The sequence below is a fragment of the Haliotis rufescens genome, unplaced genomic scaffold (genome assembly GCF_023055435.1).
Source record: "Haliotis rufescens isolate VD_foot unplaced genomic scaffold, xgHalRufe1.0.p SCAF_5, whole genome shotgun sequence".
Taxonomy (NCBI): domain Eukaryota; kingdom Metazoa; phylum Mollusca; class Gastropoda; order Lepetellida; family Haliotidae; genus Haliotis; species Haliotis rufescens.
The window spans coordinates 9,212,226-9,236,814 of record NW_025964223.1 but is presented as its reverse complement, the minus strand read 5'-3'; the positions used below and the strand labels follow the sequence as shown (position 1 = coordinate 9,236,814).

Genomic DNA, 24,589 nt, shown 5'->3' with positions numbered 1-24,589 from the left:
GATAACGCCAAAGCAGCAATCCCATCCCCGTATCACGACCGATATATGGAACACTTTGACACATCGACATACTATAATGGCCCTTCTGTAGTCACTACTGGGATTCATAACAGAACTGGGGAATTGATGTATGGCACAGCCGTCATTAAATCCCACCAGAGTCCGAGAGAGACATATTTTACTCTTAGATCAAATGTCATTCCACCAGCAATTTCATTGGCATTGATAAATGAAGAGTGCGAAATAACATTTATGATCTGAACGCTGTTAACATTTAATGACGATCGTTATCGAAATTATTGAAAAAAACTCCTGCCTTGTTGTCAATCACCTGTTACATGAGCGACAACCCTGCTCTCGCTTTTGTAATTCAAATCGCATTTTTTCACTGAACCTTGGAAGGATCATGCAAAACATATTAGTCATTGTTGGATTTTGACAGAGAGGCCCGCGACAGTCAGATTAAAGTCTTTAAGCCTATGATGGAAGAATTATTCCTGAATTTTTCTTCATTTCCTGAAGATCAGGGCCTTTTCCTCTGATCAAATAACTCACACACCGTAAATAAAATTTGAACTGATTTGTTAATGTAATATAACAATCTAATCTAAAAATGACGAGACCTGCCTCGTTGGAGCAAGAATCATTTCTGCGTCTCCAGTGTCTGAAATAAAGGACAGTTTTGCTGATTTCCACGTTGAAATCCTGTCCAAATCATCTTTCCTTTGCTGTAATAGATTAAGCCCATTTTATTCCAGTAGAGCAGCACCTGTTATTTCTGTAATCGTTATTTCAGAAACCTCTCAGAAAATCCTCATGGAATTACACTAAACTTGTATTCCTTGACAAATCGACGAATCCACATTCAAGCATGCGACTCTTGATAATTATCAAAAAGGACATTTCATGCTGTGATTGTGAACATGTCAAACATCTTCAGAATATCCCGGTTCTTCCATTATCAACGAGGAGAGCGTTATCTAGATTGCAAACTGATATAATATCAAATCGATCCATTTCTTCTCTGAAGGCCCTATAAAGAGTCAGAAAACTACAAACTCACGGCATTACACTGAACAAGGAAACGCGATTCAATGGCCACGTAAAAGTGAAATTACTTTTTAATATGGCTGCTTTAGTCGCCATAACGAAAATATAATCGGGATTCTATGCGCAATTAGTAATGCAACCATTGTACGATCATCTACAATGGTCCAATCTACACAGACCTTACAGATGTCATCCCTGAGTTTTGATCACGTGTTACAATCCGGGTAAAAATCAGCAGGCGGGTGACTGCGAGCAGTTAGTATTAGCAGGGAACGTAGTCCATAGGGTAGGGATCAGCAGGCGGGTGACTGCGAGCAGTTAGTATTAGCAGGGAACGTGGTCCAAAGGGTAAGAATCAGCAGGCGGGTGACTGCGAGCAGTTATTATTGGCAGGGAACGTGGTCCATAGGGTAAGAATCAGCAGGCGGGTGACTGCGAGCAGTTATTATTGGCAGGGAACGTGGTCCATAGGGTAAGAATCAGCAGGCGGGTGAATGCGAGCAGTTATTAGCAGGGAACGTGGTCCATAGGGTAAGAATCAGCAGGTGGGTGACTGCGAGCAGTTAGTATTGGCAGGGAACGTGGTCCAAAGGGTAAGAATCAGCAGGCGGGTGACTGCGAGCAGTTATAATTAGCAGTGAATGTGGTCCATAGGGTAAGAATGAGCAGGCGGGTGACTGCGAGCAGTTATTATTGGCAGGGAACGTGGTCCATAGGGTAAGAATCAGCAGGCGGGTGACTGCGAGCAGTTATTATTGGCAGGGAACGTGGTCCATAGGGTAAGAATCAGCAGGCGGGTGACTGCGAGCAGTTAGTATTGGCAGGGAACGTGGTCCATAGGGTAAGAATCAGCAGGCGGGTGACTGCGAGCAGTTAGTATTAGCAGGGAACGTAGTCCATAGGGTAGGAAACAGCAGGCGGGTGACTACGAGCAGTTATTATTAGCAGGGAACGTGGTCCATAGGGTAAGAATCAGCAGGCGGGTGACTGCGAGCAGTTATTATTGGCAGGGAGCGTGGTCCATAGGGTAAGAATCAGCAGGCGGGTGACTGCGAGCAGTTAGTATTAGCAGGGAACGTAGTCCATAGGGTAGGAAACAGCAGGCGGGTGACTACGAGCAGTTATTATTAGCAGGGAACGTGGTCCATCGCGCTTTAAATACTACATCTCTACTTCTTGTTGTCCTCTCAGTTCGTGCTGGCAATGCACGTGGTCGGTCTCCCAGATCCTAGAGAATATATTAAAAAAGGAGTCCAAGTTCAGAATGATTTGGAAAGTCTAGATTGCCTCAGCTCAAGGTATTTCATTTCTATTTCAAGTGGAGAGGACGATAACATCTGCACGGAAAATGGAATCCATAGGATACAGATACAAATAATGTGAATCCTGCTATCGTCTTGCATGCTGTCTACATTCTAAAATGACCTATTACTGTCCAATGGACGAGACGCCAGAAACCTGACAGCGGAACTGACGTTCATACGTTTTTTCACGAGACTATTCTTGAAATGACATACACACTGCCGTACACTCATGGGAATTCCTCCGCACGAACACATACAGAAGCGTTGTTTCTGATCATTCAGACACTTCAATTTGAACTCAGTGTTTTTTTTGCAGACATTGGCAACATTGAGAGTGTTTTCCCTTGATCGAATGCTGTGGCTACGACCCATTCTCGTGAACGAAACGGACAAATGCACACCCAAACTATTGACTAGACCCTTGCCCAGACTGACAATGACAGTCAACAACATTCTACAGCAATCTATGAAATTACCTGAGTGTCTATTCGACACTTTATAATCACCTCTGAATGATCGAAAAATTGATTAATGATGACTAACACCTAATCGCCACACGTCCATCGACAAATTCGGCCATTATTACGTCCTGAAGTTAACGTCGTATGCACATCGCAAGCAGTTACCCAAACTCTACAGTGAAAGTCAATTCTTATTTGTACACGAATACGTGCATAAAAGGTACGAAATTGACAAAATTCGGCTCACAACGTGGTTGTCATGGCGGCTTTATAGGATCGTAGTACTTTGAGCAAATTGCAGAGGCACAATTCGTTAGATCAGTTTCATTGTCAAATGGTTTCCATGGTGAAGCACACACGTGAAAAGATGATCCGATCGCAAACGACGTGAACGACCGAAGTCCATCACAACATCAATACTCCGTTCACTTAATCTTGCAATAATGTTTCGCATTATTCAAGATAATTACAACGCAATTGATAATTTTGATAAACAATATCCCAATGTACTTGTAATCGTCTCAATTGTATTGGTATAATACCAAACCATTTCCACGTACAATACAAGGAAAATGAACTGCTTGAATTGTTCAATATCTACTCCATCTGTCAAGAGGGTATCTCGGACTGAATTGATGGCAACAGTTTAGAAAGGAGTGGTACTTGTATACCTTCAAGTGTAAACAGACGTCAAGATGGGCTGCGAGGAGGAACGATAGATTAACTTTCAACACGTCCCAGAATAATGAATGTGGCACATCACCGATTACCCATAAATAAATGAGCGAGTCACGATCAGGAATGTCAAACTTGGCCTTCCTTCACATATTTGACTGGAATGTCTTCCTGACCTAACGGAACCGCACACAGATGGTCGTCGCACCAATATCATATAGACTAGGAGTTCACCTATATACATGCACACTCAGACAGACGAAGCAATATACCCCCGGCAACATTGTGGCAGCAGATGTACGGCTGGAGAACCAATATATCGCCATTTCTGAAAGCAACGCTTGCATCCAGGCGACCTTGAAATGCAATTCCGCTCGTCATAATTTACGAGGATTTTTCTCTCGGATTTGATTGATTTGTCTGTTCGGAGAAGATCATTAATAGCAAACTGTGCTGTCAAGATAAATTCACATGCAGATACATATTTTGTTGGAAAAAAACCCCACAGATTTAAGCTTCTTCATATTATCAGCTTGAAAGGGATATCACCCGAAGGAACAGGATCCTCTCTAATGGCCGATTTGAAACATCGAACTGAAAATCAAGAAGATTAACACGAGCACTGAGAACGATTCGTGCTCAACCAAAGGAAATAAATCCCTATCTTTAGACTCTGACTGTGCAGTAATATGCGGGCTGAAAATAAACACAAGCCTCTGAGCAAAACCACTGCACACAAACATGCTGTGATTTGTAACCCTACTCCGGTGCTGAAGGGCATGAGCTGGGAGTTCGGAGGGGGTATAACTCAGAGATAGAGGTTAGGGTTTTTCGGTAGCATCATAACAGAAAGAGATAAGGTGAGTGCGGAATCACGACAGGTTGCCAACGACCCGCAACTGTGTTCCGTCTTATCTCGTGGCATGTCGAGCAGCATTACACACAGCCTTGTGCCTGTAGGCCCGGGGCGCAAAACCAGGCGCGCAGTTCACACGGATCACTGTTCACAGTTGCCGTAGTTCATGGTACCAGGTTATTACCAAGTGCTGTTGAAACCTGTCATTAAACTGAAATCTGCCAACGCATCCAATCAGTTTATTTCGGCTACATTTTTTGGAAACTGACACATGTCTTACGGAGGATGGTTGGCGTGTATACGAAAATGCCATGGGAACGCGCCATCACAGCACACATCAATGCACACCTACAGTGCTTCATATTAACGATGGACACTTCAGATTCTGTCAGAATAACCAGGATTAGTCTGCAAAATGGAGCCATAGAAACGGTTACTGATTAGTTCCTGTTCTTTAATCGCCTGGAAGGCGTAATGGTGGAGTGACGAGACGTTCTTCTAGCGAACGTTCTGCTGTAAAATTTCATCAGCGTCTATATTTTTCCTGATTTATGTTAAATCAGTAAAGAACCATGTGCTTATTCTCATCAAAAATTTAATACCATCGATCCGTCCACACGAAACATTTCACTTCGTTCACAGGATGGCATCAGTAATAAAACACTATGAAATATGTGTTGTAAACAGAAACTGAACATTGAACATGTACTAAATCCACTTTCTAGAGATGAGGTGAAATGGGGTTTAACGTCGCGTCCAAAATATTGCACTTATATAGCGACGTGCATGCACGTGTGTGTGCTGCTTGAACTTGTCCGGGCTGATGCCGATGTATAGTGCTAGCTCACTGAGATACCATGCCGCAGTTTAAAATGAATACCCCACTCAGACACAGTATACTGACTCCGAGTCAACCAGTCCTTGTTTTAGCCCTTTCATGTCGAGCGCCAGACAGGGTAACAACAAGTACCATCTTTTAACGTCTTTTGGTATGACGCCACCGGGGATCGAACCCCGGACCTTCCGCTCTCCGGGCGGACGCTCTACCACAAGACCACGGAGGCGGTCACTTTCTAGAACATTGATTACGACATAAAACAGTTCCAGCTAAAAAATCTCCACTTAAAGTCCATTGTACGATCCCGACTCTATCATAAGCTTGTGTATATGAATCATTATCAAATGGTGCTGATTAACATGTTTTCGCTGAACGATGAACGTATCCTGGTACCCATCACAAACACATGCAAAGGCAATTCAATTGCACAAAAATCTTGAAAATGCATTTACAGATTCACAATACGTGTTTGCATACCTAAAGGTGGTCAGTTGGTCTTAACTCCATAAACATGTACACAGTTATGCCCCCTTGCTGAGTGGGTCGAATCTCAGGTTAAATAAGATATGTTCAGCTGATTTTCAGAACCATTCCATCATAAACGTCAGCGATCTGTGTTACACCTCAAACTGACTAATATATTTAATAAACGTTGCTCGATGTAGTCCTCATGTCCCACTTCATGGAGCGCATAGACATTTGTACATAAAATTTTGTTTCAGTTGATGAGAATATAGCGTCGGATTGTGAACAGGAAATAATATTGTTTGCATTATCACAGTCAACCCTATTTCTCTTCTGAGTACAAACGGGTCTGTCCAGCAATGGATTTAAGTGCTACATCATTTTCTGGAACTTGATTTCACCAAACAGAATGAAGCAATGAGTGATAAATCTCACCGACAGCTTAGCGCTTGTCGTACCTAGACAGTGTGTTAATCGTGTTATTTGATCTCTCCAATTTGAAACATTTAAAAACAAGCGTTGTATCGATCTGGGCAGGTTTTTGTCCAGCTTCACGCTGAGGACATGATATTTGCCATGCAATCATACACAGACACCGGATCAATAGGGCTTAAATTCAACCTGTGTCAACCATCCAGACAGTTGTTCCCTCTCTGAGCCGTTTTATGATGTGCATAAAACATAATCATAGATCATTAGACCGTTGTTAAACTAGCTGGTTATATCTTGAGCGTTTAGGTAAGTGTGGTTATTTTGAGATGTCTTATCGGCCACGGTTTCTATTTCAAACTGTAGTCGGTAAGTGACTCATACCATGGCCGGAACCGCATCCAGATATTCCACTTTCCACTCATCCACCGTGCGTGGCAACACATACGATAAAGTGTTAATGAAAGTGCCAAGTAGGCATGGAAAAGAAGGTCGTTTTGACCCGAGCAAAATCTAATTCATGTACGTGGATCACCTTACTGGGAAATTGATATGCATATTTGACCCCATAATAACAGTGAGTGAGTGAGTATGGTTTTACGCCGCTTTTAGCAATATTCCAGCAATATCACGGCGGGGGGACACCACAAATGGGCTTCACACATTGTACCCATGTCGGGAATCGAACCTGGGTCTTCGGCCTGACGAGCGAACGCTTTAACCACTAGGCTACCCGACCCCCCCCCCCCCCCCCATAATAACAGAAGAACGCCTGAATATCACCTCTTTGAAATAGGAGCATCATACTTTTCAACATAGAAATAACATAGCCCTTTAATAAATTACCACGGCACTTAATAAATTACGATGTAGGGGAATACAAATATCATTGTGGGAAAATAAAGGAACAATGTGATCGTTGTTTGATGAACAGTGATGGAGTTGTATCATTGCGTGTGAGTTTAATGTGGGAGGAAAGCCGAAGTGACCACTTGAAAGCCGCAATAACGGGAAGGGTGCTGACAACCCTTCAATCAGGGCGACCGGGACTCGAACCAATAATCATAGGTTTCTGGAACACCTAAGGGACCCACATACACGCATTTCAGCGCCTTGGACTGCCTTGTCACAAGTACCCCAAGTTCTAATAATCTTCCAAGAATAGCCCAGTGGGCTTGGAAACGTTCAGCTGGAACCAGAGGAACAGCAACCTAGTTATACTATTCAAAAGAAGTTAAAGAACACCAGATTCTTTCATATTACTGCCAGGGAGTTAATCAGCCATGGTAGGAAAGATTAGCTATGGTTATATGAAAGAATATGGTGTTCTTTAACTTTTGTTTAGTTGTATACCTTATCAGGAAAGAAAAACCTTCAATCTGGGTGACACTACCTTATCAGGAAAGAAAAACCTTCAATCTGGGCGACACTACCTTATCAGGAAAGAAAAACCTTCAATCTGGGCGACACTACCTTATCAGGAAAGAAAAACACGTCTCCCCATGAGCGACAAGTGTGGCTCCTGTGTAGAGACACACTGTAATCACAGAAAAAGTGAAAATCAAAGGCATTCAATAACACGACCACATGGTTCCAGACTGTCATTCCATCGCCGATGATTGGTACAAAATAGTTTACACTCGCTCTGAAAAACTCCCATGTCAAAATATCGCGTGTGTTGAGCAATAACGATTTAACACTGGCTTGGTCATGGATCCAGACCTGAGACCCCTATTTACGCAATCGCAACATGAAAAAGCTTTTGAAAGGCTGGTGCTCACGTTAGATGACCCTGTAACCTGATCTGCTACGCTGTTGACTCGCTTCCCAGGAAAATAGTCCAGCAATGTCATTGTAATCGAGCATTAGTGTTTCAGGTTCGACGGATTGACAAGCATAGTAAACAAATGGTCTGGGTGGAACACGAGTGCGGCAAAGACGAATCCAGATTGGGCATAATCCTTTCGCTGTGATGCACTGTCTCCAACCTTCCAGATAAATCAAGGGTAACAGACATGCAACGGTGTTCGTGTAAGCTACTGTCACTATTACTTCTCCCGACCTGTTCTGAACGTACGTGTCGGGGGATGGCTTTAGTAGGGTGAAGACTATCATGATCATTCAGATCAACTCAGGATAGCTTTATGTGGCAATTATGTGAATGTACCGAGTCTACACGGAAAGGTCACGCAAACAAGTCTTCAGCAAGTACAGATGTTGACATTTAAAAAAAGTATAATTCACAAACAAGGGATCTCTGCTTGGATTATTGTTTCAATCATTCCGCTTTTAAATACCAAATGTTACCGATAATGGTTATTTATTATGGTGGTATTTTCAGAATACGGAAACCGTCGTAGATCTGTTCTGGGGACCAGCGCGCTTTGGTTAGTGAGTAGGTTAATGTTGTTTAACGCTACGGTCTGCAATATTTCAGCCACATCATGGAGGCCTGTAATTTAATTGACTAAGGAAAAGGATTTGTTTTGATGTTTGTTTGTTGTTTAACGCTGCATCAAGAGATGAAATTACTTGAGTTTCAATGATATGAGCAACGATCCACGATACGATACCACGCAGTCAATCAGGTCACTGAGCCCGTCTCTAACCACCAGCATAGCCTTGGGGGGGGGGGGGGGGGTGATTTTAATGCGGATGTGGGTGTGGGTGTATGGGTGCGGGTGTGGGTGTAGTAATCTACAAAGTTACAACTAATTTTTCTTTTTTTTTCTTTTTTATATTTTAAATGTACCATTATGTAATTAGTGTCTCTTCTTCTTCTAACCACCATCACCATCATAGCTTGGGGGGGGGGGGGGTAGATCTATTCTAACGCGGGGCCCTTCCGGGCAGTAGCTCCAGTCCACGGGTAGGATAAACAGGCCATGGATCATAGTGGATCAAATGAGTGTTTTGTACCCAATATCACGGACGCCAAAACCACTAGGCAGCCCGGGTACACAGTCGCTGCAGAGTCAAAAGACAAGAATACATACACAAACACATGCGGAAATATATCCACCTAATCATCTATTGAGAATTGATGGGGTTTTTTTAAGTTATTTTGTTATCAAGCAAAAACTGAAAATAGGTCATTTGTTCTCAGGTTTTACGCAAATACTTGCATTACTCGCTGGGCATGCATGATATTCTGAAAAAATATGTCGTAAAAAAATAATTCGTTCAAATCCTCCTCTTTACACAGAACAAAATCCGTATTTTGAATCATTGACGGAAATAATATCCTGTTTCAAACAAAACACGAACAATATTGTGTAATTATATTATCCAGACTCTATTACTAATATCTTATGACTTTTATAGCACCAGTGTTGACACTTCCGGGATATAACGTTCCCATGACGTAATATCAACCCAGAAAAACAACGCATAACGCATCACTAACTCATCAACTGTTGAGACGTGCGGAGGGCAATTGCTTAAGATCATATAGTATTAGATTATGTAGAACACGCAGGCCAGTATAATCAGTGGAGTGGAATAGAAATCGACCTTACTAAAAATCTACATCAGCACACAATTACTACACTTCAAAGCAGTTGTTGATGAGAGACAGTGAGATAAGATCGGCTTGCACACTGCAAGGCCTGAGGAACATATTGATCCTGAAACATATGTCGGGGGCAATAAATCAAACAGCAGTTGATTTTAATCTTGGTTTATTAAGAAATTCAATAATGCCCCGGGGAACTCGGCTGGGCACGACCATGTAGTGTTGTTTAGTGTTAACATTTTGCCGGCACCAATCTTGTACATTTCTCAGATATAAAAACGACAAGGAGTTTAACCAGCTGCGGACGCCATTAACCTAACTCAGTGCGAAGAAATAACATGGGATTGTCCACAACCTCAAGACTGAAATAACTGCTTAAAGAGACCATGCTTGAGGGAATGACAGTAAAACATGGAGGTCCCTGGGGCGTTATGCCAGACAAGGACATTTTATTACAGTAGTTGGTTTTTGAGAACGGCTAACTGAGCATGTATTGAGCTTCACAAACACGGCAAATTGAAAGTGATGCATCGTCCTTCAAAAACTTTAAAAGTAAAGTTATTTTCTTCTGAAAGTTTTCCAAATGATATAATTGTGATATTTTTTTATACCGGGTGTCACCTAAACAATTTATGGCAAATTGAAGAATGTAAAAGAAAAAAGAGAAGATTGTTGAGCTGATGTGAATATTACCGTCTTTGTGTTAGGATAGATTCCCTAAAGCTGCGATTGTATGCTTCAATGGATACTTAACATATGCACACATTGTATCATATAGAAAACGTTGCGCAGCATGCTCTTTCAAACATCGACTAGACTTGCACAGTTCTCTGAGGTAATAATCACTGGTTTAAATCATATGTTCTAGATAAGATAAAATGATATTATTAAGAACAAATTGTCCTAAAAAAGGACTGTCGTCATTGGAGTACTACCCGCTTATATAGACTTGCCTATTATAAGGATATAATTAGTACACATCCATGGACTTATCGTTCAGTACAGCCTTGTAGCAAGGCTAAACATTATGAGAAACCTCCTTGACTCTTTTCCTTTTGGAGTTCTATTCGCACGAAATGACAATGAACAATCCGTCCAGTCAGATTACACTCATGTTCTAAATATCTGATACGGCGATGTGACGTCGCACGATGATAAGAAAGCGAATGGCTCCAGGAAAGCTACCTCATTGGAATGGAGACACACTGTAATAAATGAGTTTATATCCTAAACACAAACCTAAACAAGTTCCTTATCCTATAACTTTGACGCGTTTATGGTTTAAATATGTTTAGGATTGTGGTTAACATCTATGCGTGTTTAAGGTCTAAAAGTAGGAGGTGAGGTGAAATGGGGTTTAACGTCGCGTCCAAGATTATTGCACTTATATAGCGACGTGCATGCACGTGTGTGTGTGTGTGTGTGGCTGCTTGTACTAGTCCGGACTGATGCCGATTTATAGTGCTAGCCCACTGAGATACCATGCCGCAGTTTAACATGAATACCCCACTCAGACACAGTATACTGACTCCGAGCCCACCAGTCCTTGTTTTAGCCCCTTAATGCCGAGCGCCAGACAGGGTAACAACAAGTACCATCTTTTAACGTCTTTTGGTATGACGGGGGCGGGGATCGAACCCCGGACCTTCCGCTCTCCGGGCGGATGCTCTACCACTAAACCACGGAGGCGTTCTCTAAAAGTAGGAAAGAACGGTACCCGTACGAACCTGCAACCTCTTCAGTTGTAGTCCTTCAAGCTTTCACCTCTGCTTCGGAGACTTGTCTTTAAATGTCAATTTTCCTAGTCACCATTAACCCCCAGATTGGTTTGTTTGTTTTGTTTTGTTTTGTTTGTTGTTTAACGCCGCACTCAGCAAAATTCGAGCTACATGGCGGCGGTCTGTAATTAATCGAGTCTAAACCAGACAATCGTGTGATTGACGTCATGAGCATCGATCCACGCAAATGGGATACGAAGACATGCACCAACTAAGTCAGCGAGCCTGACCACCCGATCCCGTCAGTCGCCTCTTGTGACAAGCATAGTCGCCTTTCACAGCAAGCATGGGTTGCTGAAGATCAATTCTACCCCGGATCTTCACGGGTATAAGACCCTGAAAGGTTGAGATAGAACATACCTAATATGTATTCCATTTAGCATTTAAACACCTTCCTGGACATGTTTTGATTTAAACATGTCTTGTATGTGTTCACACTCTAAACACATTTTCCAGTGTATAATACACTGGGTAATCAAGGATATGGACGCTATGACGCGTATCGTAGCCAAGCTGAACAATCTATTGCAGAGAATGCTCCGTCCCCACTCCTCAAACCACGCTCATTTCCTTCCCTTATATAAACAAAGCGACACTGCCAATCCTGCTAAAACAAGAATTGCAGTTAGATCCCCTATCTGTCATAGATCTCCTAAAGCCAAGAGATGCAATAGCGAAGGCCAAACTAACTCTATTTCTGAGAGATGGACAGCTACTCGAACGTATATAAACAGAGCAGCCAAGGATAAACATGAAATCATATCAATATAAGAAAATAGGAATCATATCAATACAAAAACAGAAATTATGTGAACACCGAACTCACAATAGATATGTGTACCCTTGCCTAGGCAGAAGGCGACCTCTTAAACACTTAATGCAACAACAACCAATCCTGCTCAATCACACTCTAAGGCCTTTACCGTTATCTATGAATATTTGGGATATAGATTTATGGGGTGTAGGGTGGTGGTATCTTGAACATGTTGAGGGTCTATCGTATCAGGAATACTTTCATTACTGAAAACATGTGACATGCTGTGCATTTCCACACATCCGCAACAGCAGACTCAGTGCGCGCTCATGTCTTTGCACACACATGGATACACGATACACATTGTTCTAAACCCTAGCGTTTCCAGCCTTGCTAGAAAAAGAAAAGTCAATGGATCTGTAGCACAGTTGACTACCCTTATAACGAACTAAAAGGGACCACTAATTTTAGTTCGAAATTTCGTATTTCGTTACAAGCATATATACAGCATATTTAAACGGCCGGGAATAACAAATAAGTTATTATATCGGTCAGTTCGTTATATCGGTCAATTCGTTATAAACATAGTTTACTGTAATTCTATCCTAATAAGCAAGTCTACATATGTGGACTCGATAGACAACTTGTTCTTATTATTTACATACTCTATAACTTATGATTTAAACTAATAATTATCCCTTTGTACATTTGTGCAAGTCTATCGCGTTTCTAACGCTTTCGTTATCTAACAACCAACCCACATCCCTTTAATCCCCACAATGCAACCCTTACAACCCTGACCCCTGGACTTTGAACACAGAAACCTCAATGTTTGAAGACTCTTGAATTTAAATTACGATGGCACTGCACATGAGTCATTACGTGAGCGAGTTACTCTACAGGGCGGTACAATGAAACAAAGCTGTCCAACGTTGCTGCCTAACCCCCTTATCTCACTGTTTATCTCGGTATATTACACACGTCGGCCAATACACAAACCCACCCTGGTCATCAATGGACACCATTTAGCTCGCGGAGATAACGTTCCGCCTTCCAGCCCTCGGGCAATCTAATTTACCATGACATTTGAACTTGTTAACAGCGTGAGATTTTATCATCAGATAATCTCCTTTTCTGGTTCCATGTGGCGTTAATTTACTTCATGCGCCATGTGGACCAACAAAGAACATGCTCCGTGACAGGCGAGCCTTTGTATGTCACACCAACCCGTTTTGATGTTGGACATTCTTCTTCAGCATATAAGAAAGTGAGGATGAATTGCTTGCGTAGAGCAATCTGGTTCAATAAGCATGCACAATAGAAGCCTTGGAGATCGCGATTAACCTTGATTTGCTTAAGGCTTTGAGCGCACAAATACAAGTACAAACCTTTCATTTCCTTTCTCTGAGATGGGTCATGATATAATGTGTGGCCAAACGTGAAAAAAATTGGAACATTACGTCTCCAGGTCAGCTTAGAGTTAAATGACAGGGCAGTCGGTGCCATTCTGAGAGATTAGGTCTTGGTTATTAAACATAGCAGGGAAATTCAATTGAGATTTGAAAATAGAGCAACGAACCGTGTAAAAATAGTTGACAGGGAGCGTCAAGTATGCAACGCTGACCAAGTTAATATCTTCATGACATGACACGGAACTGTGAACTGAAGGCACGGTATTTGACTCAAGCTCCGTTGATGTTCTGGCATGTGGACTCAGTCACATGGTGTTGAATCAATAGTGGATAAGCCAGTGACGTGCTAATTGTATTACAGACGCTGGCCAAACTGTAACATTCTCGCTAAGATAGTTAAACTCGATTAATGATAACAAAACAACGAAATGTGGACTTGTCGGCGACCGCGATGCAAAACCAACCCAGACGCTTAAGTTATAAACATTTCACAACCAATGGTGAGAAACAATATTGTTTCGTGCCTCGGTTATTTTAATAGAAAAATCTCTGAAAGTATTGGAATGTCGCAATCAAATAAAGTCATTATATCAGAGAGTATTCTATGTTGACTTGTCTTTGAAACATGGATAAATTATTCATCAAGTTTATCCGATCGGCCTTCTTTAAAGACAACACATGCCATCTGAGGCCCCGCAATTAACACTTTAGGTATCAACACGCCTAGGTTATTAATGATGAATGCACTTGAGGATTTTGCAGAGAGGTTTTTTTAGGTTAGTGGAAGAGAAAGTATCCGGGTCACTGCCACTCAGGCTGTCGTGACTTAACATGCTCCTGGCTGCAGTCTTTCAATCATTATTGTACTTAAAAGGTTGTGCCATTGGAACCGTCTCTAACAAAGACAAAGAGTGCCATAGGCTGAAGGATTTCAAGACACAAAGAAGATGTCAGCACCTAAGGACAGTATTAGCATCCGGTTGTACGAATGGTGTTCGCATAAAAAGAAATTAAATGCTATCATTCGGGCAAATGCTGGGCTGAAAAAGTTTCAAGTTGAGGACGACTTATTCGCCAGTAGTTGGTGTAATGTAGACTTGCATAAGGATCTAAGACATGATTATTAGTTTAAATCATAAATCCTACATTATATAAATAATAAGAATAAGTTGTTCCTATAGACAGGCGTACTGTCCGTTTATCTAGACTTGCCTATTATAAAGTTAAAATTGATGTACACCATGGACTTTTAATTCAGTACAGCCTTGGATCAAGACTAGATGTACTGCTTCAGGCTGTTGTTTTTCAAGGCTAGCATATCTTCGAGTTGAATATTGTAAATGCTGATAGTCAGTTAACGCCTATCTTGTATCATCGTTTGGCACACTGGGGTTCTTTCCTAAATCATCGAAATAATTATTCCCACAAATCTTTGTAGTTTCAGTCATTCTTATTTTTGCACAGCGAAGGCAATTCCACAATCGGATATAGTATAATTCCGAATTGATTAGATATCTAGGTGAATGCATTCGATATTGAGCTGGCAGTAACACCAATCTAATCATTTAACCGCGAAAGCTGATCCTCTCAAACGTTAATTTGCCAAAGCTGACGTAAGGGTGACAGGAACAAAAGATAGCATCAACAAGCATCAAAAGGAACGCCCTTCAGTTAGAGTAGTGAGTGAGTATAGTTTTACGCCGCATTTAGCGATATACAAGCAGTATCACGGTGGGGTACACCAGAATTGGGCTCCACACATTGTACCCACATGCGGAATCAAAACTCGGCGTGACGAGCGAACGCTTGAGCCATTAGCATGCCCATTATCCTCTAGTTAAAACGTCTTGACCCTATCAGTTTTAATAAAAGTCCTTAATAACAATAATAATCCTTGTGTAAGGCGCATAACTCCATACGTAATGATTACTCGAAGCGCTGCAAAATTATTACCAGGTCAATAGATCAGTGCATTCGATATTTCATTCTCAGCTCCCTTAGGAGTATACCACCCGAACTGATTAGGCCTGCCTACCGGGTACCCATTCACAGCTAATTGTGCGGGCATCCTTCTTCCAACAGAAACGAGCCTAGTCCTAGGCCATCAGTTACATACTTAGCATCGATCCAGCATCAGTTAGTCCTCCTGCCTTAAACACAAAACAGAAGTCTTACGCTTCCACCGTGTCCCTCAGGCATCGTTCCGTCGTTCCTCATCCTCAAACTTAAATAATTCTACAACCTCAATAAGATCAGTGAATAAACAATCGCGTTGCCATGTAAAGATAAAAACAATTGATGAATCGGAAATGAAATTTCGCTCGACCAGTTAAAGTCGCTAATGCTGATGCTAAAAATCGAACGTTGGAGGTTACCGTTGCAGTGTCTCAGGTGTGTTCGTTGTCGAGTAGAGGCTCTCGTACACTTGCCACACCAACAGTAGCAGCTGTGCTTGTAACAGGAGACAATCGCCTAGTTAACAATGTGCATAATAGATAGGCAGTATATGTCAAATAGTCGGACTGGAAATTCCAAACAAAACCTTCCCCGATCGTTAAGCGAAATGAAAGAGCTACCGATTTAAGTAAAAGCGCTACCGATTAAAGCTCCATTATCCCATAGGTAAGGTTTGAAAAGACTGTTGTGATGTATTCTATTCTTTGTCAACAGTAGGTTGTAAATTGGAACCAAACTTCAACCTTAAGACACAAGACATAACTTCAGCTTGAAGTGTTTACTATGATAATATTACACTAGTACATAATCATGTCGAATTACAAAGGCTTAGCACATAAAAGCGTTGTGTGTACGACAATCTACATGCCAATCTAGTCTCGTTTCGTAACTGTTTTAAGAGTAAGCATGTCTATTAAGATGCAAAGGAAAAGCTGCAGGCAAACACGCGGAGACATCGACTTGGCGAAAAAGATTAGAAGCGATAATTCATTGCACAAAAAACGTCACGTCATTTATTTTAATATCTTTCCGCTCTAAATCAATCTTCCACCGCCCCAGTAAATCTTTATCTTCCCTCAAACTGGATCAGGTTTCAATGATAAACGTATAGGTTTCTCTAGCCGGGATTCCACCGTTACCCAGACATGTTACCGACCCAGAATGAACAGGAAAGAAAACGAGGTCCTTCTTTCCCAGGAGACGTAAATCCTGACTTGTGGGCAGTCTGTATCACATAACATGACATTTAATGTAATAACGGCAACCGCACATCAGTATACCGTTAGCTCAGTACGGAAACGCTGAAGCTCCTTCTTATGACGAGTAGTTAAGTTTTACTTAAATTGATTGCTGTTAGACTTGCATAAGGTCATGAGGTTCAAACTGTCTGAGCATCAATCAGCCCTGACACCTCCTTGAAGTAGTTCCTCTGGTTCTTATCGTAAAACACTACCAATGCCGAAATAAGGACGATTACTCTGTGGTCAGGGCGCTGATGGATCGACCCCAAGAACACGATAGTACAAAGGTGGACGGGGGAACTGACACGATGCGAGCACGACGTAAGGATGGAGTGTCGATGGTGAAGTGTGGGGTGTGTGTGTATGTGAGTGTTGGTTGGTGTGTTATTAACGTCGCTCTCAGCACTATTCCAGCTATAAGGAGGCGGTGTGTGTGTGTGTGTGTGTGTGTGTGTGTGTGTGTGTGTGTGTGTGTGTGCGTGTGTGTGTTGATGTTGAACGCCAATCTCAGAAATATTCAAGCTTTATAACGGTGGCCTGTAAATAATCGAGTCTGAAATAGGCAACTCAGTGATTGATACTGTGAGCAACGATCCTCGCCGTCGGGGCGTCACAGAGCCTGACCACCCGATCCATTAAGTCGCCAATTGCGACCAGCAAAAGGCCAGACGGAGACTGATATTTATAGGGAATCACCACGGGGTATGCTCGAAGGAGGTCTAAAGTTGCTTAGTACTGCAGTTGGTGTTGACGTGTCAGCCAAACTTTCAGTTTGTAACCGTTCACCACTGCTGAAAGTCATGATGCCAGATCAATAGTCATTATCATGGGGAATTAAATCGAATATCAGCAGATCCTGACACGTCTAAGGGAAGCAACATTCATACCTTTGCTATACACCCCCGTACCATCCGTGAACTAAATTAACACTTCACCCTGAAAGTATCTTAAACTATAATGAGATTGTTATTGGTTGCATTGCCTTTCAAAATATAACAGGAGGGAGAGAGAAAAACTAAATAAATCGTAACGTAACAACAGTATTGTGGATTTCTTTGAAGGTTTTCGGATATATTTTCCTGAAGGGTACGAGAGACCATCCGTGACCTGACTCTATGTCATCGTGCCCAGCAGCGTGGGTCACTGTGAACCACAAGCTTGCCTCGTCGTCGAGACTGACTATTCAGAGACCAGTGATATAGCATTATATTGCAAACATCATTCACTCTCTCGGGAGCCACTGTGGCTCCTCGAGCCCCATCTAGGTCGTAGCTTACGAGGGGTACCCGGAGACGGAAGCAGTGAATGCTGTTTTACGCCGCAGTCAACAAATACGCTAGGTATATCTCGGCGATTTATAAATAAGCACAGGAAATAGGGTCAAAGGGAACGAGCATACCACTAGTGATGAATACGTTCTAAACATGGCGGTTTGATATTTGACTTAATCGCGGGGAACATTCAGAGAGGATGGCGATGGAGCTTCAGAAACTTCAGACTGTTATCTCAAATCGCATGACGACGAGCTGTCAGTGAACAGACTATTGCCATAACCAATTATTTGCGTTTTGCTGCAACTCGATTCATATAAAAAATCTGTATTTGAAATGTTTGTAAAATAAAACACAATTTACATTTCAGTCTTTTCGAATTATTATCAGTCATGGTTGTGGCAGTCCGTTTGGAACCAACAGGCTGCTCCCTTCCATGGCCTGTATAACGTATTTTGGTATAATTGCTTTGAAAGACAAACGTGTCCAACAGCCCTACCAATAAATGGCAAAACATCCCTCAGAGAATAACATGCTTGGCCATTTTTCTTCAGCACATCGACTTTCATTTTAATATTTCCCAATTTTATTCGTCTCTGTTGCATGTCAATCACCTGTCAACAGTAGTAATAAATCAGGTGCCTTGGGAAATCTAACAAAGAAATATACCAAAGCCAAGCTTACTTTCAACCAGACCGTCGTTCAGCATCATGCGGTAATTATATAATCGCGTTTCCCAGCTTTCATGTAGACCAGTACGGAGCCGGAACCTAACAAGCCAAAATCCCCCGTGGATTAGTTATGTTGTCCTAATGCTTGGAGACCTGTGTACTGAGAGCTCGTTGTACCATCAGTAGATATCTGCAACCGAGACAGTTGCATTGCTGGAAGTTTGAGCAACAACATCATCCTCAGTCCCATTAGGATCTGGTGAGATTCAGGGGCAAACAGAGAGCGCCAGTACGTCATGCTGATCGTCAGAGCAAAAATCACATGGGGGTCGGGTGGTCATGCGCTGAGACTAAGTTTGCTGTCATCGTACCCCGATGGTGTGGCTAGTTGCTGATTTTCCTTGTCAAGATTCTCTGGTATTTGCAGGTTTTTGGATATAGCTGGAATATGTCTGACTCGTATTTACTTGAATAATGACAGTATTGGTTACGAACAACTCAACGCCAAGTAGCTTTCCTGACATTCATAAGGTGCACCAGAGGCGAAGTTAGTGGGGGGGGGGGGGGGGGGGGGGTAGTAAGCGCAGCGAATCTTACAAGAATACCACTATGGTGACACCTATCCGAATGAGTATTGTGCTGGCAAACCTAAAAAAACATCAGGTCGCATGACGACGAGCTGTCAATGAACAGACTATTGCCTAAACCAATTATTTGCGATTTGCAGCAACTTCAGTCAGACATTTCAGTCTTTTCGAATTATTATCAGTGATGGTTCCGGCAGTCCGTTTGGAACCAGCAGGCTGCTCCCTTCCATGGCCTGTGTAACGCGTTTTGGTATAATTGCTTTGAAAGACAAACATGTCCGCGCAGCCCTACCATTAAATGGCATCATGGGATTCGGCCACACCCAGGGACGCAACTCTGCACAGCGAATTACGGTGCCGAAGAAGACAGTGCAATTCCCCGTCAGAAGTAGCACCAACATGCTCACCTATAAAACTGTAAAGGGCATGGCATGTACTGACATCAACCTCTGCAACGTTATTGTCCTTCAATGGGTAACGCGATATTCGAACCATATTACTGCACAGCCGTTTAGCATAGTGATACCACAGTGACGACATTCTGTTCACCCAAGTACAGCACTAGCTCTTACGAGGTTTACAAAGTCAAATTGGTTTTAAATGCATTTGTCGTAAACAAGAATGCATCAACCGTCCTAATGGCCCTTACATTAGCATCACGTTGCTCATCGCTTATCGTAACTGTCATCTTTGATGGTCATCAATATTGACCACGATTAATATTTCCGTTGCTCAACAAATGAGCCATTATCTGACCAGAGCTAATATTGAGCTGGCAAATGAGCATGATACAAAGGATTACCGATCAAGCTGTCCATAATTTGGGGCTTTTGAAGAAGACGGTCGACCGTTGACGCAAAATGGAATCGGTAATTATTTCGTAGACTGCAATAATTGGAAACCTCGGCTAGACGTCAATTAAGGGGTTAGAATTGTTAATCCAGTTCATACTAAGCTAGCTTCCTGTCCCAGGTGTGTCGGAATAATGTTTGGTTTGTTTGTAAGTTGATTGTCGCCGTTCTCAGCAATATTCCAGCTATATGACGCCGGTCTGTAAATAATCGAATCTGGATCAGAAAATCCAGTGATTGACATCATGATCATCGATCCACCCAATTGGGAAACGATGACATGTATCAACCAAGTCAGGGAACCTGACCACCCGATCCCGTTAGTCGCCTCTTACGACAAGCATAGTCGCCTTTTACGGCAAGCATTGGTAGCTGAAGACCTATTCTACCCGGATCTTCACGGGTCCTAGGAATAATGTGCGAGTATGTTTACATTCTGTGAGTATGGTTTTACGCCGCTTTTTGCAATATCCAATCAATAACACCGGAAAGGGGCTTCACAAATTGTACCCATGTGGGGATCGAACCCGGGTCTACGACGCGACGAGCAAACGCTTTAACCACTAGGCTACACTCCCCTTTGCACTCTGCAGCGTCAGATATGCATACATATATAGGATTTAATTATTAAACAGTGTGTATAGTCATATTGTTGTGAAACTTCCGCCCGTTATCCCTGCTTCGAAGATGTTGAAAACAATAACCCTTGGCTAGATGTATAAAACTATCATGTATGTTGGATTACGGTTAGGTTGCCCTAACCCAGGCAAAGTTTGAAGCAAACTTTACTAACGGAGCTTTCCCATATATAAGCTTCCATACAGTTTTACAGTCCACGCTCATGTGTATATCATTAATACGTAATCGATACGTGTTTACACAGCACCATAAGCGTTGTCGCGCATACATACGTCTTGACCGTGACACGTGACCATAACCCAAGGTGAAGGTCAGGACAGACACCAGATGAACACATTTCGTCACCGAGTGTAACAAATTGCTTCTTCTCATTCTGTAACAATGAGAGCAATTACGCACTACGTTAGGATCACCGCATCTGAGAACATGCTGTGTCATTAAAGACCACAACATGGCTTCATATTAAATCTCATTACATAATAACACTGACTACCAAACTCGCACCGACTAGGGAGCTAATTAATTGCCTTCACCACACATTTGCGAAAGGGTTTCGTGAGCCTTACCTAGAAAACAATGTGTTGTCGTTTGATGAATGTGGAAGCGTGACTGCCCCGGAGCTGTCTGGGTGGCAGATCTGAACATTCCTGTCCCGAGGGATCCCGTTCAATTTTGTGAAATTGGAACTCAACTGAAAAGCACTTGATAATGATTGAATGTTGTCAGAATTGGGATTCTATTTTTTTTCTCATCGTAAATCAACATTTTCGATGCGTTATGTCGCCACGTTGACAAGGAGCCAGTTTAACAGTAGAGTCGGATCCTTTGGGGCTCGGTTACATTTCGTTCCCATCCGTTTAACCTGACATGAGTAATAATGCACTTTTTGGTATCAAAGGACGGCTGCATTTACTGTTCAAATGCCAACTTGTGTGACATTAATCAGACAAATATCGGGTTTGGACGGCCAGAGTTCATTAAGGTTTGTCCCGTGTACATTTGTCCATCACCCTTGACCATCAATTGTCCCCTCGTGACACTACCGTAATATGGTGTTAGTAGTACATTTAAAATTTGCCCAAGGTGGCGAGAGTTGCGGGATGTCTTCTCAACAGGCCTAGATGCTTAAGCCAAATGTCAACGTAGGCCGACGGACAGTAATACAATTGATCATCACAAAGCATTAGTAGGTGGTCTGGAACTCTCGAAGGCTGTTGGAAACACTTGAGGGACCCTACTCTGCCGCCGTGTCAAGTTTCATAGACTCCACGGGGAGTTCCGAGATCATGGTATAGGTCCATGTTCAGTTGTTATGGATGTATGTCTGGGCACATATCCTCGAGACGACATATTTCCTAATCAAGTGGATGGCGCCTGTCACACTGTATGACATGATCCCGTTATTATCCATATTTCTGCTGGAGCCGATACCGCTGTGTGGGTACTTGCGGATGGGATCAATCAGAGCTATACAAATATTGGGCGAGAAGTGTTGCAGGCTCGGAAACAAATTACGGCCAATTATCAATGCATTCATCAATCGTCGCTGTTGATGTGCGGGTATAATAGCAAGCCGCAAAGTGTCACATACCGACCCAGTCAAGTGTATCCCCTTTGCCCCAATAACCGACCCGAGGCTGACCTCGGGCGGGCCATTTATACCCGCACATACCGACGATGTTTGGACTGATAATACCTGTAGCTATACTTAGCAACACGAGCTCTCTGCTCCCGAGCACAAGCTTCGTGAATGTGAAGGAGTGTTTTAGCTGAAATGGGGATATTCACAAAGACTTTATGAAGATGCACGACCAAACCCACAACCATAGACCCTCTTGCGGCACGGTTGGTCTCTGGCGGACATTAGAAGTCGATTTAATTGATATTTGGGGAAATAATCCGCAGTGCATTGCAACATGAATGACCCAAGAGGACGCAGCTTGCGAATGTTAAATCTGGGTAATGGGAGGGACGAGGGGTCCTGGGGGACGGCCTGGCCAGGATAGGGAGACAGATAAGCTGGTCCGCACACACAGATCATTAGCAGTCTTGGTCCAACAGCTGTTTCCATCAGAGCGTTAAAGTAGGCCACATTGACAGGGGGAACGCGATGCAAAGGCTCGCCATCCTCCTCGCTATATATAGAGAAGCAGCTTCGGTTACCAGAAAATTAAACTTCAGTCAGACGGAAAATCCTCATGGTCGTCTGTGTTATGTGAAAACTGCTTTTAAAATTAAGTAGCTCGTGGACAACAAATAACACAGCATCTTCCATATCTTGCTCCAGTGCATACCCTTCAGTCGATCGAGTTGTGTGTGTGAAGGGTAATTATTGTGTCATAGGCTACGTAACGAAGATTAACTGTCACATGTTGGATAGAGACACGAGGGAATCTCGTGTGAACTTCATCACCCAATGAATCATGGCTTCGCTCAGAAAGTTCGAAAATACTTTCAAACACACTGAATGAACATTGGACAGAGGCTAGGTGAGCTATGGATAACTTGTCTTAATGACATGGCTATAACGTCAATATGTACTTGTTACAACATGCAATTGATTTAGCTCTATGTCTATTGACATAGGTAGGGTAAACAAATACCACGAGTTCAGCACACGTTCAATACACGAACACAATCTTCACGTTCTATTCAATAGTCACGCTATTGATTGGGATTCAACGAAAGGGTGAAATACGCATGTGGTTGAGTAACAAACATGATATAATCTGAAGTTATTGTTTCAGCTATCACGAAAAATGAGATCACAATGAGGATGACACATGCATCGGAGTCCCGAGGCTCACAATAATCAGGTGAGTTACTCCAGCGACCCAATTAAAGCCACACTGCTGACTCATACACCACTTACCCGTCGTGGGATCCCATATCTCCAAAAAAAATCCAAATATCACCACAAGTCCTGTAAGGACCTGCATGGTTTTTGCATATTCCACTACAGGCGCGGAGAATGGCTCGGTGAACTTGTTAATCCGCCATTGTCGAGCAACTGAGACGAACGAAGTGAGCTGTGCTGCTAGCCCAGCCGGTGTAGTGTCAGACTAGCTAACCCAGACCGCACACCGCGCATTTAGGCTTCCGGGTAGGCCATGGCAAGGGACAGCACTTGTTCTGGAAAGTAACGAGCACATTCTGTCAGATGACGTTGAGAGAATGGGAAGACATAATCGTTTGCACGACGGCAAGACAGTTGTTCAATAATTTAGCATGGCTAACGCGGAGTTATGTGGAATTAGATAACCGGTGTCATAGGAAAACTGTTACCTTGGAAATATTGATCTGTCAACAGACTGCGCGCAAGTGAAAAAATGCAGATGATTAACAGTTGGGACAATTGATGCAGCCTAGCGGACAAAGAGAAAAACATGTTTTGGTTTAGCTCGGGTGCAATTGGCATAGGAATGGTTGTGTATTCGTTGACACTGCGGTGTTGGCGAATTTTCAGACCCTCTTCTGTGTGAACAGCTCTCACAGTGTTTGATTTGAAGTTTTATTGCTATCATGGGCGTCTGGTTTTCGTGATAATTGAATTTTTAGATCTGTATAGTATAAGAGGCTGTCTCTCTGATAGACGGGTACAGTAGATACAATATTTCAAACGGGCTGTGTTCATTGATCATACAGACTACATCATCAATTTAAATATTGGAAAATCAGCGCAAACTGAGAACAGATAAAGAAAGCCCAAACAAAATGTATCGTGCTTTGAATTATTGATTATGTTGCATTTCTGACCCGAAAACGTGCAACACTTTAATTTCCTCTTGTGCAAAAGAAATGCAATTTTCCCGTTCGGTAACTCGGCAAGAGCAACGG

General features: G+C 42.6%; 1 protein-coding gene across 1 annotated transcript in view; it reads right to left on the bottom strand.

Annotated features, from left to right (window-relative positions):
* Positions 1-23,997, bottom strand: part of LOC124119986 — a 51,333-nt gene extending 27,336 nt beyond the window's left edge. The window contains exon 1 of the mRNA XM_046482708.2: positions 23,625-23,997. Within this exon, the coding sequence (XP_046338664.1) occupies positions 23,625-23,691 (67 nt within the window). The 5' untranslated portion in view covers positions 23,692-23,997. The remainder of the gene's footprint in view (positions 1-23,624) is intronic.
* Positions 23,998-24,589: the final 592 nt, after the last annotated feature.